Here is a 19,122-nt window from a genome sequence, read left to right as displayed (position 1 = left end):
TGAAGTGGAATGAGGTGTGTGGGGGGGGGTCACCCATGAGCTGTCTGATGGATTGACGGCCTGAAGCTTCGTGTGCTCTGCGCTGCAGACAGTTAATTACCGGCCCGAATAAACTGTAACTTTGGAGACTCATTTCCTCCTCCAGTTTCTTTTCTTCTGTCCCTGCTTGTCCACCTGAGCACCCTGACCTGATGACCCATGCAGTAGTAGGGCCCAAGCTGCCCTATTTTAGCCTCTCCTCCCACTGTTAGCATCATTACTGCAGAGAAGTCGATGCTGAACCGGGGAACAGCATGAATGAATGGGCGAGGGGAGGGTAGACTGGTGAGCATCTGGGAGCAAGGAATAGTGAGAGAAACCAGAAGTTAGTGAAGTTGCTGATAGCATGAGTACTCTGACTTCTCCGGGTTGGCCTTTGGTAAGAGTGGGAAAAGGCCTGTTGTGGCTCACTCCTTTAATCCCAGTACTCAGGGGGAGGAGGCGGGCCGATCTCTGTGAGTCTGAAGCCAGCCTAGTCTACAAAGTAAGTACAGGACAGCCAGGGCTATGCAGAAAAACTCTGTCTCACAACAAACAAACAAACAAACAAAAACCCAAGACAAACAATAAGATTGAGAAGAGGCCCCTTGTGGTGTAGCCTTGTATGTGTATACCTTGGAGGGAGCAAGCTAGAAACAATCCCACAGATGAGTGTTTATCACCTTGTTTCATGGTGACAGTTTAGGGTCAAGAAGAGATCACAGGTTTGGCCACACAGTGGGCACCTTGTAGGCATTATGCCCGGAACGCCCTTACCTGGCAGTGAGTTCCCATGTTCTACGCACAGTCTTTATGCACCCGGATAACGAAGAACCGAGATGAAGGTAAAGGAAGGCTGGAGTGGGTTTGATGTAGAATGAATAGCTAAGAAAGAATGCACAGACAAGACTGGAGAGATGGCTCACTTAAAGAGGACCTGTGTTTGAAGCCACATTTTAAAAAAAGAAAAAGAGAGAAAGAAAGAAAGAAAGGAAGGAAGGAAGGAAGGAAGGAAGGAAGGAAGGAAGGAAGGAGAAAAGAAAAGAAAAGAAAAGAAAAGAAAAGAAAAGAGAAAAGAAAAGAAAAGAAAAGAGAAAAGAAAAGAAAAGAAAAGAAAAGAAAAGAAAAGAAAAGAAAAGAAAAGAAAAGAAAAGAAAAGGTGGGCGGCATCTGAGGAATGATAGCAGCACCTATCTTATGTGCCACACGCACGTCTTTACATATAAGAATACACAGAGAGAGAACAAGTTGGCCTGCTGCTGCATTGGAATTTAGCAGGTGGTAGCCAGCATTCTATCCTGATTCTACAGGGTGAGTTTGTAGCTGGCAGCTAATTCATTGTCTAGTCATCTCTACCAGTGGCACAGATTTGACGTAATGGGAACGGGGAAGCGGCCTCGTACTCTCTTCCATCCCTATTCCAACTCAGCGTGACATCTAGTCCTAACTGAGGTAACCAAGGGGAATTTCTCCAGCAAGTTTAAGCTTTGAAACCACGAAGAAAAGACAGTGCCTGCCTCTTTCCAGCTCTCTGTAGGAGAGACACTTAAATCCTCCCCCTGCACCCCACCCTGGTTTGGGGTGGGTTTGTTTATTAACCCAAGGAAGATCAGTCTCACTGCTCCATCTGGGAAGCTTCCAGCGCTGAGTCATGCTTGCAGACTTTAGACAATGCTGCAGCCAGGATTAGGGAGCAGGGGACTGCTGAATGGTTTTTAAAAAAGAAATACACCCCAGCTACAAGGAACAGAATTTTTAAAAGCAAATGGAATTGATTTCGTATTCTTTAAAAAGAAAAAAAAAAAAATCACCTGAACCGAATCATTTGTTCCATGAGGTAATGGCAGTTTATTGTTCCAGGGGTGTGTGAACTTGGCCAGTCATACCCCATTCTTCCTCCCTGTCAGCCTATAAAGCCAGAATCTTAAGCCAAATGACAGTGCCTGCCTCTTTCCAGCTCTCTGTAGGAGAGACACTTAAATCCTCCCCCTGCACCCCACCCTGGTTTGGGGTGGGTTTGTTTATTAACCCAAGGAAGATCAGTCTCACTGCTCCATCTGGGAAGCTTCCAGCGCTGAGATCTAGGGGAAAAGCAGAGTGCAGCAGGTGGTCCTCTCTCCAAGGGTCTGTGAACCCCTGATGATGGCACAGTTCTGCAGGCTTTAAAACCACCTGCTTGGCCACTCATTTAGGCAATAGTTGTCCCCTGTTCTGAGAGAGGCAAAGTACTGCATTCTACTGTGTAGTCTCACAGACTAAGGTTCAAGGAAAGTCCCTACCATTTGCTCATCTGCAGTAAAAGGGGCAGGTGGAGAAACGGGGGAGAGATACTCAGGCACTGCACCTTCTGCCTCTAGCTGTGCCTCTGCTCTTGTCCTCAGTTAGTGTGTGTGCTGGTGCTGCCCTCCAGAAGGGCCTGGAACACACAGACACCAACCACTTAAAGCTGCAAGAACAAATCCCCACCCCACCCCACCCCCGTCTCCCCCCACCTCTGCTCGTCTATCTCCTCCCTGAACACAATGACCTTGTATGAGTGGTGATGGTGGGGGCGTCTCTAGCTTCAACCTGAAGAGCAATCCGGATCTGTCTTTCTTATCTTCCCCTTCCTATGCTCTCGTTTGTTTGGGTTGGGTTTGTTTCTCTGCTTGCTTGGTTGGATTTGAAACAAGCTCTCACTGTGCCTATTTGGCTGGTCTGGCACTCTATAGACCAGGCTAATGTTGACTTTACAGAGATCTGCCCACTGCTGGCTCTGAGTGCTCATGAGAAAGGCCCGCAGCACCACACCAGGCTTCCTTCTAACGCTTACTTTCTTGATTATTAAGAAGGAAAGTAACAGAAGATAAAGGGAAGCGTTATCTGAGTGTCTACTGTTTGAATTTTCTAGGCTGTAAATTCATTACTCACTTTTTTATATATTGAGACAGAGTTTTACGTTACCAAGGCCAGTTTTTTTTTTTTTTGTTTGTTTGTTTTTAAGATATATTTATTTTTAGTTTATGTATATGGGTGTTTTTCCTGCATGTATGTCTTGTTTACATACGTGCCTGGTATCCAGGGAAGCCAGAAGGGGGCGTTGAAACCCCTAGAACTGGAGTTTGTGGATGGTTGTGAGCTGCCATGTAGGTGCTACGAATCAAACCCAGGTCCTCTGGAAGAGCAGCCAGTGCTCTTAACTGCTGAGCCAACTCTCCAGCCCCCTCAGGCCAGTTTTGAACTCACCATATAGTTAAGGAAGACTTGGAACTTCTGAACCTCCTGCCTTCACCTACTGAGTGCTAGAATTACAGCCTTGTGCCATGACATCCAGATATTTTGGTGCAGGGAGATGGGGGTGGACCCCAGGGTTTTGTGTATACTCAGGTAGCACTCCACCAACTAAAAAGCATCCCAAGCCCTCGGCTGAAATGCCTTCTCTGAAAGTTAGATGAGATCATAAACCATTAGATAAAGTTTGATTTGATGAAAAATATGTTTAAAAATAGTATATTTTATACCCCTTATTTGAATCTTCAGCAAAAAGCATATAATAGATCTTGTTTCTTGTTACTCTTTAAAAAAATACGTATGTGTGTGTTGTGTGTGTTATGTGCATATTGTGGTGTGTGTGTGTGTGTGTATATTCATGCGCAAGTGTGAATATCAGAGGACAATTTGCAGAAAGTTCTGTCTTCGCACCATGTGGGAAGTTGGAACTCAGGTTTTCAGGCTTGGTGGCAAGTATATTTACCCTCTGAGCCACCTCACTGGCCAACAGATCTTATGCATAAGAGCTTAATAACATCTCATGTAGTTGCTGTAAAGACAGAAATGAGTGGTAGAACACAGTCACACTGAGTAACTTCGCATTGTATGGTAGTTCTTCCTCTTACCAGATGGCTTCAGCAGCATCTGTCCTGCTTCTGCCCCAGGGTTAGAATTGGTCCAAGAGAGCAGGATGGATGAGGGTGGCTGTGGAGCTGTGACGTTTCGGTTTAAAACAAAAACAAATCTCAACAAAATAACTGTTTGCACTCACCGCTGGATGGATGTGGTCTGCAAATCCAATTCCAAGGATTCTCAAGGATGGCTCAATCAGTGTTTTCCTGCCTGACTGCCTGTAGCTTTCATCAGGACATTTCCATACTTGCCCAACTATGCTGAGCTCTCTGCCCAGTTGCGGCCAACTCCCAAGCCTCATCATCCTCCCCACTGCCAGCTTCAAGCATATGCTCTGTGTTCAGCCCTGGCAAATCTCTCAGTCACTTTCCTTTGAGTACCTGTGGGTCATCTGCAGTTCTCTCGTTTACCTTCTGTCGTTGTGACATGGTATTAAGGACTGTATATTCCAGCCCAGACTCTGCCCATGACTTGACAGGAGAGTTTTAGTAGGTAAACCAAGGTATTTATATGTCACCTGTAAAAGAGAAAGGGGTGGTGGCTAGAGAGATGGCTCCATGGTTAAGAATGCTTCCTGCTCTTCCACAGGACCTGAATTTAGTTCCTACCGCTCACAACATATGGCTTACACCCACCCTTATCTACAGAGCTGTCTTCTGGACTCCAAAGTTACCCTCACACATGTGACATACAATGGCTGGCACACATAAATAAAAACAAGTCGCTGGGCATGGTGGCACACACCTTGAATCCCAGCACTTGGAAGGCAGAGGCAGGCAGATCTCTGTGAGTTCGAGGCCAGCCTGGTCTACAAAGATAGTTCTAGGATAGCCACAGAGAAACCCTCCCTCGGAAAACAAACAAACAAACAAAACCCAAGTCTTTTATTAAAAAGGGTTAGGGGTTAAATGAAGTACACATGATATAAACATTCAGCCCTTCAGATGGACGTACTAAACAGCTGTGCTGTGACGGTCACACCATGACCCTCTTTATTGGAGACTGAGTGCCTCCAGGACAAGAGTTGGCCCTGCCACCTGGACATTCAGTGTGGTCCCAGACAGTAAGACGGGCTGCGCTTGAGTGAAGCTTGTTTCTGATGTTGGTATATTCATGATTGTGGATCATATGTGTCTCCTTCTTCCTGTTCCTTCTCTCTGTGTATCCCACTTCTTACAGAAGCCAGTGAGGCAGGGAGCTTCCACTCCATGTTTGCTGGGTGTCCACCGGTCCACATGTCCACCCTGACGCCCGCCTGTGTATGTCACGTGTGGGTTTGTGGTGGATGAAACAACTAGCCTATATGGTTGATCTGCAGTCCCTGTGTTCTCTTTCATTTTGCTGAATTTTATTCATTTCTTTTTGAATAGGTGATAAATGCACATGGTTCAAAATTCCCAAAGTACAGGAGTTTTTGGTGAAAAGTAAGTCTCCTCCCCCTGCACTCTGGTACTGTAGTTCACTCTTCAGAGGCTATCGCTGATCTGTCAATCATTCCAGATTTATTGAGTACCTATACTGTGCTGGGCAATGTTCTGGGAACTGCGTAGGCAAGAAAGCAGATGCCCACTGCCTTCAGGAAGCTTTTTTGCTCATCACCATTGTCAGCAGAACTTGCTCAGTGGACTTTGAGTTTCCACATTACACTGGAGGAGTCAGAATGAGGGCCCCTCCAGCGTCACCTCCAGCCTTTGCTACCCCACCTTTCTCAAATCCTCAGTGGTCTAAGATGACTCATGCCATTGTTGCAAACTGGTTTCTTCGATCCTGAAGCAAAGATAGCGCGAGGAGAGAGTTAAATGATAATGCATAAAAGCACCAAGCCCAGAGCCCAGAACACAGTAAATGCTCAATAAATACAAGTATTGATTCTAGTGATCCAATCATACCCTCCTGACCTGTGGTGAAGACTGATAATGGTGAAAAGGTTCACTGTTCTGCAGTTTTCATTGTCTCTCTTTGCTGTGATCAAAAAAAAAAAAAACAAACCAAAAAACAAAATAAAACAAAAAAGCATATTTTTAAAGCTCTGTAGCCCACTGACGCTGTTTAAGGTTGACTGCCTGGTGCCTGTGGGTAGAGCAGTCAGCTCCTGGTTAATCAGTGGGCGATGCAAATTACACCCCTCTTGATTTCTCATCTGACTGCTTTCAATCTCCTGTCATTTGGAGGCTTTGGGGCTATTATTTCCTTGGAGGGGTTTTGTATTGTTTCACCTTTTAATGTAACAAAAAGCAATGTTTTGGTGGCGGCGGGGGGTAGGGGACGGAGGGGGGTGGATTCTGCATTTCGAAAGGCAAGAATTAAGCCCTTCTGAGCAGAATGTCTAACTATAGCTTGGTTTAGCTATTTTGAGCGAGTTCCTCCAGGACTTGGGTCTCTAAGCAGCTAGAAAAAGAAATCCAGTCCCTTGAAAAGCAACAAATGGGTTTTGTGGCGGTGAGCTTCAGGTAGAAAAGATTACAAGAAACTTAGACGTGAAGGGAAGGTAGGGGAGGGGAGAGGGGGAGGAAAGAAAAAAGAAGAGAGAAGAGGAAAGGAGGGGAGGGAAGATATAGGAGAGGAGCAGGGAGGGAGAGGAGAGATCAAGCCTAGGGCAAGAAATGCGTTCTGCTAGGTCAAGAACTGTTTCTTCCAGCAGTGTAGGAAGATTGGCTGAGAGCATGGGGAAGTTAGGATGTTGGTTAGGTAAAGCATGGACCAGAGTCAAAACGCAAGGCGATAAAGATGCCCCTGTTTGTTCCTCCACAGCCCTGAACATCATTTGACACGTTTGTCTTCTTTCTCTCCTTTGTTTCTGAAGCTGCTCTGTCTCGTTTTCCAGGTAGACAATGTTTACAATTCTATGTGTGGTCCTCTATAACACAAGGAATCTACTCTCCATTCAGGCAAAGTGAGAGGGGGGCTGATGGCTGGGGATCGAAGGGAAATGCCACCAGTGGTATTTTTTTATTACTTGGTGTGGTTACTGGGGGTTATGGTTGCTTGAGGCTGGTGTTGTGTTAAAAACATCCCCTGGGAGCAGGAGGATTACTGACAGAAATGGATTTGTAGTAAGAACAGTGGCGTCCATATGTCAAGGCTTGGAAGGCATAAAGTCTGTAGGTAGTACATGATGGAGGCCTACCTGATGCTATCAGCCACCTCACTCTCTTGAGGTCCTTATCTGTACTCATCCTGTGGACACTGCTGAGATATTGAGGAGCTGGCCAGCATGTGACCTCTGGACCTTGTTTCTTGTTTCCATCTCGGTCACCTATTACAGAATAACAACCTATCTTTGCACTCAGTGTCTTAACGCATGACTTCCATCATTCTGTGGGCCAACTGAACTCGGGGATTGTTCTTGCTGTCTTTCATGAGATAGCATCAGAAAGCAGCTGAAGCAAGAGTCACATGACCGGCTGTGCAAGGTTGTGTCATTCTTCAGCTAGGATGCCTGGAACAGCAGAGAACTGGCAAGCACTGCTTTCTTTCCTTTCCTCTCTGTCCTTCTCTGTCTCTCTCCCCTTCTTTGTCCTTGTCATTCCCCCCCCACTCCTTCTCTCTGTGTGTGTATGAGCACATCTTCCTTTCTCTTCCCCTCTCTTCCCTTCTCTTCCTCCCCCCACAACCTCTGCCTCACTCTACATAAACCTCAAGCTTCATTATACGATGAGGGCTTAATGTTAGTCACATTTCTAACATCAGACTGGCCAGGGACAGACAAGCATTTCCAAGAGTCTTATTGTGAACCTGTAGGGTTTCTTCCTCTCAAACCTAGAGACCCTGGAAAACCACTTTCCCTGGATTTTACTATTCAAAACTCAGCCAACCAGACTCAAGTAAGAGCGCTACAGATGGACCTGGACAGAGGGCCGCAGAGTTCACTGCAGACTGGGTAGGGAGGGCAACGGGAGAGACAAACAGCTTCCCTGCCAAAACATAGTCAAGCCTATTTATAACATGACTGTCCAGCCATCAGTCCTAGCTTTCTGCCACTATCAAGCTGTCAGTCAAGTGCGTGGACCCAGGCACTTCCTGGGAAGTGAAAACTTAGGATCCTTGGTGTTTTATATAGAGCTATATAACACTTGGTGTTGCAACAGAGCTTCCGTGTCAGAAATGCTTAGTTTTTTTGTAACATATAAATATTAATAACAATATATAAATATTAAACTAAGAGTATCATCCATTACCTTTGCTGGCTCGTCAATAACTGAACCTGGTAAGCAGCTGATGCTAGCCAGTCTTATTTTATTATAAAGAGGATTAGAGGATATGACTATATCACTTAATATAGGTCGCCGCACTCCATCTTCAATATAACAGTGCATTGTGCTAGATGGTAATGATAGAAGGTTTTCCATGGAAAGGTGGAAGGTTTCATTTTGTTGTTACTGTTTAATCATTTATTCATATGATATACATGTAACGCCCGTGCTGACCCTGTTGATTTTGCCCTTATGGTAACTGTATACATTCATGGTCATAGATATCTGGGCCCTGGGGAAGAACCTGTCACAGAACCAAAGTGCCAGCAGGGTAAAGTCCTCACCTTGCCCCTGCTTTTAGTTAGCCTAACAGGAAGTTGTAGGGAAGTCCTGGACAGGGTCACCTTTTGTGAAGGTTCAAACTGTTAACTCAGGGCAGTTGAATGACATTTCAGCGGTTCTGTGTTTGTGACTGCTGAGCTTGAATCTGAACCCAGAACGCCTACTGTACCAACTGAACTAAAATAATAGTTTTTACTTTGATTTGTAAGTTCAACATTTCAAAAGAAATGCTCGCACTGTGCTAAATCGTGAGGAGTTGCCTACTGTCGTGCAGGTCATATTTTGATTCATCTTTGACGGGTATCCACCCTAACCTTACCCGGGGTTTCTGGTGCTCTTATAGTGACTAGGGGTTTCTGGTGCTCTTATAGTGACTAAGGACCACATTTCATCCTTCATCAAGCTTAATCCCAGAAGAAAACTAAATCACCGTAGCATGCAGATTGGAAAAATAAAAATACAAAATGGCCTGTCCATTCTTTATCAGTCATCAATCCCCAAACTGTCAGTAGGGATTGAACACGCACTATCTATCAGCAGGCCAAGTGAGAGGCACCCTGGGGAGCAACGCCCGTCCCAGACGATGAGGAGAAAGTGAGAGAGGAAGGAGTTAGTGGGAAAGGACCTAACACCTTGCACAGCTCAAAGCCTAAGAGCTTGAGAAACTGCAGAGACTGGAGTAACTGCCCTCCAGGTGGGCAGGGCGGGGTGGAACAGTAGCTCAGTCCTGGGGAAGGCGTGGGGCGGGGAGGCGGGCACGCCACCTCCCAGGCCTGTGGGAAGCAAGCTTGAGTAAAACTCTTTACTCAACCGGCTGGCTTGTGGTTTTTAGATATGAGAACTCAGCCTAGCGTCCAGACATTGCCCTCCCCGAGGCCTGGCTTCCGCTCCCATTTACACTGGAAATGGCTTCCCTCCTACTCCTGTGTGGACTGCAGCCAGGCTTTGAGCAGATTAAAACAGATCGTCTTAACCTCGATGAGTCACATTCACTCGCTCATTCATGATCCTGAGACAGCTTTGCTCCCCAGCTTGCCCCCTCCAGATTCAAATCTCTCTCGGTATTTAGGTAACGCGCCAAGAGGGTGGATGTATGGATGGGGGAGGGCTCACGGGGCCCCGCCCCTGAGGAAGTATTGGCTGGAGATAGCCGCTTGAGTCATTCTTCTCTGGGGGTGTGGCCACAGGTAAGGTGCTCTTGCCCCATTGGATGGCTGCTCACCCTTTTAGTTACACTGATAAGCAAAAAAAAAAAAAGAAAAAGAAAAAGATACCAAGCTGTGAGCTGGAAATAGGGGGATGGATATGATTGATATTGCATTGTACACACATATAAAATTCTCAAAAAATAAATTCAGAGAGCAAACTTTAAAAGACATGCTGTGCACAGCTAATTTAACTTCCTAGACTGACTACCGCGGTATTCCGGTGTGTAGGTAAGGGGGTGTGAGTGAAATGGCCTCTCCAGCGGAACCTGCAGAGAGGTCTGGCCATCTCCTCATTGCCCACCCACATAAACAGGAGGCTTCCCATGGGAGGGAGACAGCCCCCACGTTTCAGAGGAGAGACGTTTTAATAGGAAGGTGGCAGAGTCCCCTCCAGGGCCCACTTTTCTCCTCCTGGCCACTGTCACCCCATCCCCCTGGGCCCCTCTCAGGTGTGAGAAGCGGTAAACCCTTCCAGTGTCTTCAGGAATTTGGAGACTACTACTAGTTGCTGCTTTCTCTCTCCTCTCTGCCTGCGCCGCCCTGTTGGTCTGTGTGTGCGTGTTTGCTCCGAGGCGTCCCTGGGAACTCCGGTGTCACAGCTGCTTCCCGGGCCCCACGGTTTCCCAACCTCCACCCAAGGGCAGGCCCTCCCTCCTTTCCTGGCCCGCCTTCCACCTGACAGGGACCATAAATAACAGAGGCTCCCGGTGTTCCCAGCCGAGAACAAAGTTGAAAGTTTGCCTGCAGCTCCCAGCCACTCCGGCTCCGGCCCATTCTTTGTTTCCTCCCCGTGTTTGTTTTTCCTCTACCTGGCTTGGCTGTTTCTTCACACATGATTTGAGAAGAGCCGTCTCCAAGTCTCCCAGTTACGTGAAGTGCCCTGGGCTCCCCCGGTTTGCGAGGGGGTCCCAGCTACTCTGGCCGGCCCTGGTATCAAGTTACTGAAAGTCTACACCCCCGGCAGTCCTCATATTTACATACAAATAACTCCTGGGTTTGCATTTATGTCACTATTGGGTCCTGCCAGAGGCTCGCCAGAGCGTCCTTAATCCAATCAGAGGGGACTTTGAAAGGATGTCTGCGGAATGAACCCAAGGATGTCCGTCGCTATGAAGTGTTGCCACTTGAAGTTTTTTGAACGTTTCGGGTCTGAGATTTTTTTTTTTTTTTTAATCTGCGGAGTCTAAAGAGTGAGGAAAGATGCGCAGTTGCTCAGTGGCCTGCGACGGCTTGGAGATGCTGCAACCCTGGCGGAGACAGATCTGACTAGGGAAGGGTTTGCTCGGGCTGGTGTGGATTGGGGCTGGTGTGGACGGCTTGCTCTAAACCCCCGCGTAAGGAATTCCTGGAAGCCTCAGGAAAGTGCTCTTCAACCCAGCGTGTTGGAAATGGCTTTGCCGCACAGTAAGATCTTTCTTTGATTCCTGCTTGGCGTGTGCTGGTTTTGTTTCTGACGGGAGAATTATGCAAATACCCTTTCCTGGTGTGTATATGCTTAGTGGAAAGATGATCTGTTTAGTTCTTACATTTGCAAAAGAAACACACACACACACACACACACACACACAAGTTGCCAGTGTATTTCAAGATCTGATTGGTTGCTAAAAAGTTGAGCTCCTGTGGTTTCAAGAGTTGAAATGAATGGAAAGTGTAAGCGGGACTGAATGGAGGAGCCTGGCCATGGGTAGCTTACCTTTGAGTAAACCTAGCATGGGCACGTTTGCAATCTCTCCGGGCCAACCAGCTTGTATCTACAAAAGGAAGAAAAATAATTTTGAAAAGAGACCGGGGGTTTGCCTATGTGGAGGCAACTTTCCGCCGCCTGTGCTGTACTTTGGGAGGGATGGGAAATACCCCAGAGGGCAAAAGACATTGAAAAGCCTGCCCCGTCGCTCTTGGAATGTGGTTTTCCGTGTGAGCTCACTAGGCGTACGGAGCTCGTAAGAGCATTTTACATGCATTAACTCTTGGTGTGGATGGTGAGAATGGAGTTCCTGTGGTCCCCATTTCTGGCTGCAGGAGCCCCTAGCTCACGCCTGGGGAAGGCAGAGTCGCTTTCCCCGTAGACTTCAAGCAGTGGGGAGAGCTGAGCTGGTTTGTTAAGCCGAGAGGTTTAGAAACAGTTCAAAACCAACGTGCCCCCGAGTCTCCCGGTCGAGCGGCTACAGCTCCCGCCATTAACTCACAGGACTCAGAGCGGAGATGCCCCAACCCGAAATCCTCAGAGGAAACCGGTTTAAACAACAACGACAACCTCTCTCCTAGGTTAGTGAGGTAACTCAGCGGGCTAAAAGCACTCGCCAAGCCTGACCGAGCTTAATCCCCGGAACCCATGTAGTGAAGGCAGAGAGCGGATTCCCACAGGTTGCCTTCTGAATTCCGCAGGTGCACCTCGGCTGTGCACACCAGTACACACAAGCAAAAAGAGCAAATAACCAAGTAGAGCCATTCCCGACTCTCACATTATTATTATTATTATTATTTACTCTCACTTTATTATTTATTTACTATTAGAGACATAGGCCTTATTTTGCAGGTTGTGTCCGTTCAAACAAGCTGCTGCCCGTCATCATGGGTGACATGAGGAAAACTCATTTGATGAACTCCATCTCTCTAATTAACGAAACCACGGGGTGGGGGCAGAGGGCAGGGGTCTTTGCTTACCATTGACCATTAACACTACCTGGGTTTGCTACTTTCGGTGAGCCACTGCAATGGTGAACTAACTCTTTCACTGTTTCTTTCTGGATGGCGGTTTTGTTTGTTTGTTTTTTTTTTTTTTTTTTTAAATGCAAACCTACAGGGCAGCGGGGAAGGTGATGAAATAATGAACTGCTGCGTTCTCCTGATGGCCGCAGAATCGAGAGGGAGGGCTTCTGACTGTGGCTTGCTCTCCACCTGCAGGTGAAGATGCCATCACAGGGGACACTGACAAGTATCTTGGGCCGCAGGACCTTAAGGAACTGGGCGATGACTCCCTGCCTGCCGAGGGTTACGTGGGCTTCAGTCTCGGAGCCCGTTCTGCCAGGTACTTTATTATTGCTTTTTTTTTAAAAAAAAAATTTCTTCAGAGTTCACTTATAACACGCCATGATCAATCATAAGTCGGCATCATTTCCATTTTGCTCACGATTCCAGAATGTGCTCTTTGGATGCCATGTGAATTCTGTGGAACGTTCTTGATGCAAACATGCGCGCACCCTGTGACTTCTCTTGTTGTTGGCAGTGCTTAGTCTCCTGTGACAGAACACGTCAATCGTCCGCGCTCTCCTTCTCCCACTTGACAGTCAGTCAGTTTCCAGCATGGTACCAGACAGAGCTCCCCGATAAATGGGAAAGCCAGTCTGAGTCTCATGTTTCAAAAGCAGTTTGCTCCATACCGGAAGACATTTCTAGTTATGGGTATACAAGAAATTTGTATATGTATCATTTGCCATGCTTTGTCAGTGAAAAATTAATGTGTGGTTGATAGGCAGCACCCTTGATGATAAAAAGCAATTAAAACTGCCTGCCATGCTTAGGCAGTTGAGGTTGTGCCAGAGGGGCCTGGTAGGAGTGTGAGAGTGATTTAGCAGAAGTCACAGACAGCAATGCTGCTAATTCAGTCCTTACAGCTGAAGGAAGAAAGCCTTGACTTCCATACAAGTCACTCACCGTGGGAAGGAACAGGACTTTGCCCAAAAGGCTGGGAATTCTTTTCCCCTGGTGTGGGTCAGCAGCATGTTTGCTGACTGTCAAGTTATTTTAAAGCTAATAATTAAACCTTCTAAGCAAGAGCCCTGAGGACATTTTCCTATAGTTTAGGAATCCGCTGTAAAAAGTTTCATTGTCTCAGAGCAAAAGGCACTTCCCACAAAGCGAACCTTGAGATTCATTCCCAGTTCGGTTAGTGAAACCAGTTTAGATACAGCATTGCCTTTTCTTCAGATTCTCCCATGAATTAGCAGAAGTTTTCCTATCTGAAAACATTCCCTAAAAGGTTTGCAAATCTGATTGGAGCAGGTGTCACCAACAAGAAGAGAGAGAGAGAGAGAAACCTTTAAAATGTGCGCTATTTCAACCACAGATTCTTTAGAAGTTACAACTGAAATGTCTGGGCCCTTCAGGGATCCCAGTTTTTGTCTCTTGTATGGAGTTGGGTACCATTTGTATCCCCACAGCAGGCTGCTTTCTCCTCCCTTTGTAGAAAACCCTAGCCACTCCCTTCCAGCAAGCCATGAAACCTGAGTACTGCCTCTTGTGAGCTTTTTGTCTTAAGATGTTTTAAGGATTTCTTGTCTCTGATTTTGACTATGCCGTTACCTGTTGCTCTTATCTATGTAAGTCATCTTTTTCATACTGGCAACTCATGTTATGCTCAGAGGCAAATATTTTTTACGGCATATTTTTATAGCTGTATTTTTAAATAATTAATAGCTTAATGTTTCTAAAGCATATTGTTAGAGCATTATCAAGTCAGTTATTCTGAGTGTAACATTTAAATGGACATCCAATGTATGATTCATTCAACCATAACATTTGTTTTTTGTTTTTGTTTTTTTTTTTTTTCTTTTTTTTTTTTTCCCTGTCTGATTTTTTTTTACATTGTTTCTTCTGGTTTTACTTTTTTTTTTTTTTTAATTTTCTAAAAATACTTTAAAATAGTCCCAAGATAAGGTAAGAAGATGTGGTGCTTTTGTAGTGTTCCTCTGCCTGTCCCCAGCCCACATTTCCATTTTTATTTTCTTTGGCGTTTGTGCTGTGCTGTGCTATGCTGTGCTAGCCTGCAATGTGCTTTTTACATTTTTGTTTTGGTTTGTTTTCCTGCTCAGCTGTAGGAAAACAATTGTGATTGAGAAAGGAAAAAGAAAAAAATTTATGAAAAGAAATCTTATCTATATAATAGTGAGTGGGCACTTAAGGAATTCCTCCCTCTTAGCAAATTTCATAGAGTGCATGACTGAAGTGAAAGAGTTTTGCTGGATCTAAAGAAAAAGTCCTATATAATTCGCTGGTGGCTGTTTGTTTGAGCTGTCCTAGTAACACCCTAGTAACTCTTTTTAGCACAAGGAAGCATGGTTTTCTAACGGGTCTTTCGTCTAACACTTAGGTTACTACAATGGCTACAAATAATCTCTCTGACCTTGGTTAAAAAACACCCAAAGGCTGTGTGGTGGTGGCGGCAGCACACGCCTTTAATCCCAGCGCTCTGGGGGCAGAGGCAGGAAAATCTCTGAGCTAGGGCTGGCATGGTCTACAGAGTAAGTTCCAGGACAGCCCTGGAAGGCTGCACAGAGAAACCCTGTCTTGAAAAAGCAAAGCAAGACATCAAAAAACAAATCTACTCAAAGCTTTCTAGATGCCCTTAGGGAAATAGTCAATACTTTCTGGTCCCAAGTGTACTGTAATGAATCGGAGAGCTGGGCTGATGCTTGGTAGGTTTTCCTGGGTTCCATCTGCCTGATGGGGGCAGCTTTGGAATGATCCTTGGGAATCACAACTTTAAGCACTTCTCTGGCTAGCACAAAGTCTGAGCTCTGATCTGCAGCTGTCACTCACAGACAGAGAAGGGCGGGGAAGGATCCACAAATCTTAGATTTGAAAAATGCAAAGGATCATGAAATGTAACCTCCCTTAAAGGAGGTTTTGGTCCTTCTGGTCCTGTGTTTCAGAAAGTGTAAGGTGCCTTCCCAGGGCTTCTCAAATCTAGTCAGTGAGACCATCAGGAAAAAGACACTAGTGTATAGTATAGAAACCTGTCACTTGTGGACCTTTAAATTCACATGTGTTAAAACTTGGTACAATTTAAAGATCTGTTCTTCAGCTGTGACAGCCACAGCCCGAGTGGTCAGGGATCACTTGTGGCCAGGGGACACTAATCCTGCCCCAGCCCATCACCAACTCTGGAAAAAAATTAGACAGGGTTGAAGGGAAGCGCTCAAGGGCAGCTGGTGCTATGATGAAGAGGAGCTAAGCGTTTAGAAAGAGGAGTAAGAGGCAGAAATGTAACTAAGACAGGAAAGGAAGCCCTGTGATCACATGACTGGGCTGACTGTAGCCTTGTGGCTTGCTGGGGCAGCGCCTCTGCCTGGATTGAGCTCGTCACAGTCGGTAAATATTTGCTGCGCATTTCAACGACCTTGAAATGAAGGGTAGTTCTGAGTCAGAATGATGAACATGAGATCCAGAGAAAGCTGAGACTCTAGTCCTGAAAGAGCCACCCACCCTCTGGGCAGCACTCTGAGTAATGTGTGCAATACAGGTGATACTTCAGCTAGCACGCAGTGGGGAGACAAATCCTGCTGTGCAAAGGGGTCCTCACTCCTTGTTCTTTTCTTTGCTCTCTTCCCATGTGCGCGCGCGCGCGCGCGCACACACACGCACACACACACACACACACACACACAAAGTCTGGCTGATTCAACTGGTGGCATGCTGTCAGTCCTACTCCCTTTACTTTATCAGTGAAGTGGGCAATTTTACACAGAAAAATATTGGCTTCCCATGGGCCTCACTCCCAACACCAGCGAGGACCCCCACATAAAAAGGGTCAATGTGTGATGCTAGTTGGGGATATTTCACAGGTAGAGAGTGAAGTCCAGGCTTCACCTGAGCTCTCTCACATGCTTCATGAAGGGTTGGATGGGGAACCTCATTACAAAGAGGTGACAGAATATTTCCTTCTGAAAGCCTACCAGTTAAGTAGGTAGAGACCTGAGTGGAAGTAACATTGGGGCAGTTCCTCACTGCCACCATCCTCCTTGTCCCCAAAGGATCATAATAAAGCCATTAACTCAAGACTAAGATTAATGATGATAACCCTGACCCTCATGTGATTTACGTGGATATATACTTTTTTTTTTTTTTTTTTGAGATAGGGTTTTCCTATGTAGCATTGTCTGTCCTGCATTGTAGACCAGGCTGGCTCTGAACTCACAGAGATCTGCCTGCCTCTGCCTCCTGAGTATTGGAGTTAAAGGGAGATGCAGTCTTAACCAAGATATTGTTTAGAACCGTTCTCCCAGAGTCTCTACCGGCTTTTAGTTTTAGGGTCCACATAGGCAGAGTGTGGGGGTACACCCTGGAAAATTCAGAGACTGTCTATGGGAGACTCTAGAAAGGATAAGAATAACGAGGATAAAGAAAAAAGTAGAGCCAAGGGAAAACAGGATTTGAATGTAGAGTACATGAATGTCTCCCAGAACACAACCAAGAAGTGCCTGCTGCTGTTTCTGTTTTCCTTCTTGAAAGTGCCCTTGAGTTTCGGTTCCTTACGGAGCTCTTAGAATCCAAACCCATAGCTCGTTTCCAATCATTCGCTCACAGAGCCCACCACAGCAGACACAGTTCTGCCTGAGTCTGAAAGGCAGCAGAACTGGACTGAAAGAGGCGCCTCTAACATAAAGTCTTCCCTCTTAAAAACACTCATGTAGGGGCCAGAGAGAATCTTCAGTGGTTAAGAGCACTGGCTGTTCTTCCAGAGGACCCGGGTTCAATTCCCAGAACCCACATGGAGGCTCACAGCTGTCTGTAACTCTAGTTCCAGGGGATCCGGCACTATGGGATCTGATTCCCCAGGTTCCAAAGGATCTGACACACATGGGAGCTAAGCACCAATGCATATAAAATAAATAGACCACTTTTCAAAAAGAAAAGGGAACCCCAGTGTTATCAGTTCGAGGCTCTTTCCAATGTCGTGCTGGTTCAGCACCATAGAGGGGTGTCCAAAGTCACATGCATTTCATCTAAAAGATCTGACAACAAATTGGCCAAATTTGAAAAATCTCAGTCATGGAATTTAGTATAGAATTTAATTTTGATGTCGTTCCTTAAAAAAAAAAAAAAAAAACAAAAAAGCACATTTGTTGGTATTTTTAGCCATCCTGCCTGTTCTTAAAGTTGCATGCATTTATTTTCTTGCATCCATCCCATCGTCATCTCCCACTGTTGAATGGGTAACTGTAAACACAACAGCCTCCGCTCCTTCAGTTCGGATAGGTCCTACACCTTGAATAGAAGCTCCTACGCGCGGGACAGCATGATGATCGAGGAACTTCTGGTACCATCCAAAGAGCAGGTATGCGTTCTTGTTGTCCTTTGCTTGTTCAGCCTCTGTTTACATATGCTGTTTATCTATGCTGTTGTTGTTTTTTTTTTTTGTTTTTTTTTTTTTTTTGTATTTGTGAATTTGGGGGTACTAGTCAGTTAAAGAAAAGCATAATCAAAAATGTCTGTTTCTGTCACAAGCAATCCCTCTGTATCCCATGGAGGAGTGCTTAGGGCATCCTAGAAAAGACTACTTGTCTCTAAGTCAAATGTGTTTGCTGTTTAGTTTGCTGACATTATTCATGTTTGCTAAGTGAAGTGTGTATGTCCATTGGAAGTGGCGAGGCCTGTCATAGACTAGGTCAGTCATGTTTTGGATATCTTCATTTCAGGGTTTCCCAAGGCATAGTGGTATTTTCTGTTTTCCAAGAACCTCTGCTGGATTCATTCAATGTTCGTGTAGTTTCTTCTTCCTGGTGCTTATGGTTGAGTAGGTACCAAGTGTTGTACAGAGGCCCAGGAACACAGTCCCTACTGCACATTCTCTAGAATGATCCTAGAGAAATGTATAGACCCATCCAGTGCCTGGTCTTAAATGTTCACAGTAGGGACCCAGCGATTGGTAGATCTACATGGACCATAAACCACCTTGAAGGTAGCGTGTGCTATATGACCACGGTGAATCATTGGTGAAATGATGCCACACCTGCTCACTGCACAAGGTGATGAATAACAGTCACACACGCCCAAGCTAGAGTTCAGCAATAGGTGGTCAGCCCTTTGGAACTCCCACATGCCTGGGCATGCTGATGTCAGACCCATAGGTGTGGGTCATACTTCGCAATGACCTGCAGTGAATGTTACAATACACTGTCTAGAACATTCTTAGCAAGCAGGCCTTACAGAGGAAAATGCAGAGGCTGTTCAGGGTCAGACTTTAAAGAATAATAACCTTTGTAAAATGATTATAGGTGTGGCATATGTCATGGGTTTTAGGTAAGTCCGAGGGAGCCCTTGACAATAAACTAGGCTCTTGGGTGCCTGCTGTTTGCCGGGTGTTGGCAGAGCCGAGTCTGCTCATCCAGTTGTTCTCACATTCCCACCTAGATGAGATGTTAGACAGTTTATTGTTGTTAATCCCTGCGCCTTATGGGAGCCCCACAAAATGTGCACTGTTACAGATGACAGAGAGCACCATGGGTGGATCAGAACACTCCACACTCACATGAGACACATATTGTGTTCTACGTTTCTCACCAGCTGTTTGTTTCAGAGCAAGGCTCTGAATTCGAGGCGTTTCCAGCACCAGTGCCGCTGCTGACCAGTGTCCACATCATAACCAAAGTATAAATCAAAAACAAATGTTCTCGGTGTCCCTCGCTTCTGAGGGTTGGCGTGTGGCTGTGCTCAGAACTAAAGATCTGTGAAAAGAAAGGAAAGGCCAAGAGCTTCAA

At 45.9% G+C, this 19,122-nt stretch overlaps 1 protein-coding gene across 27 annotated transcripts in view; it reads left to right on the top strand.

The window, feature by feature from the left end:
• Ank3 (ankyrin 3) overlaps positions 1 to 19,122 on the top strand; it is a 571,679-nt gene that overhangs the window by 474,219 nt on the left and 78,338 nt on the right. For 11 of the 27 annotated variants that reach the window (XM_060369399.1, XM_060369391.1, XM_060369390.1 and 8 more), the window contains 3 exons: positions 5,271 to 5,324; positions 12,548 to 12,671; positions 17,597 to 17,699. In XM_060369399.1, coding sequence (XP_060225382.1) covers positions 5,271 to 5,324; positions 12,548 to 12,671; positions 17,597 to 17,699 — 281 coding nt within the window. Of the gene's footprint in view, positions 1 to 5,270; positions 5,325 to 10,349; positions 11,048 to 12,547; positions 12,672 to 17,596; positions 17,700 to 19,122 lie in introns of those variants that run through there. The other 16 variants (XM_060369385.1, XM_060369384.1, XM_060369392.1 and 13 more) reach the window with 5 other exon arrangements.

This window comes from Meriones unguiculatus, chromosome 16, assembly GCF_030254825.1.
Source record: "Meriones unguiculatus strain TT.TT164.6M chromosome 16, Bangor_MerUng_6.1, whole genome shotgun sequence".
Taxonomy (NCBI): domain Eukaryota; kingdom Metazoa; phylum Chordata; class Mammalia; order Rodentia; family Muridae; genus Meriones; species Meriones unguiculatus.
This window is presented reverse-complemented; position numbering and strand designations above follow the sequence as displayed.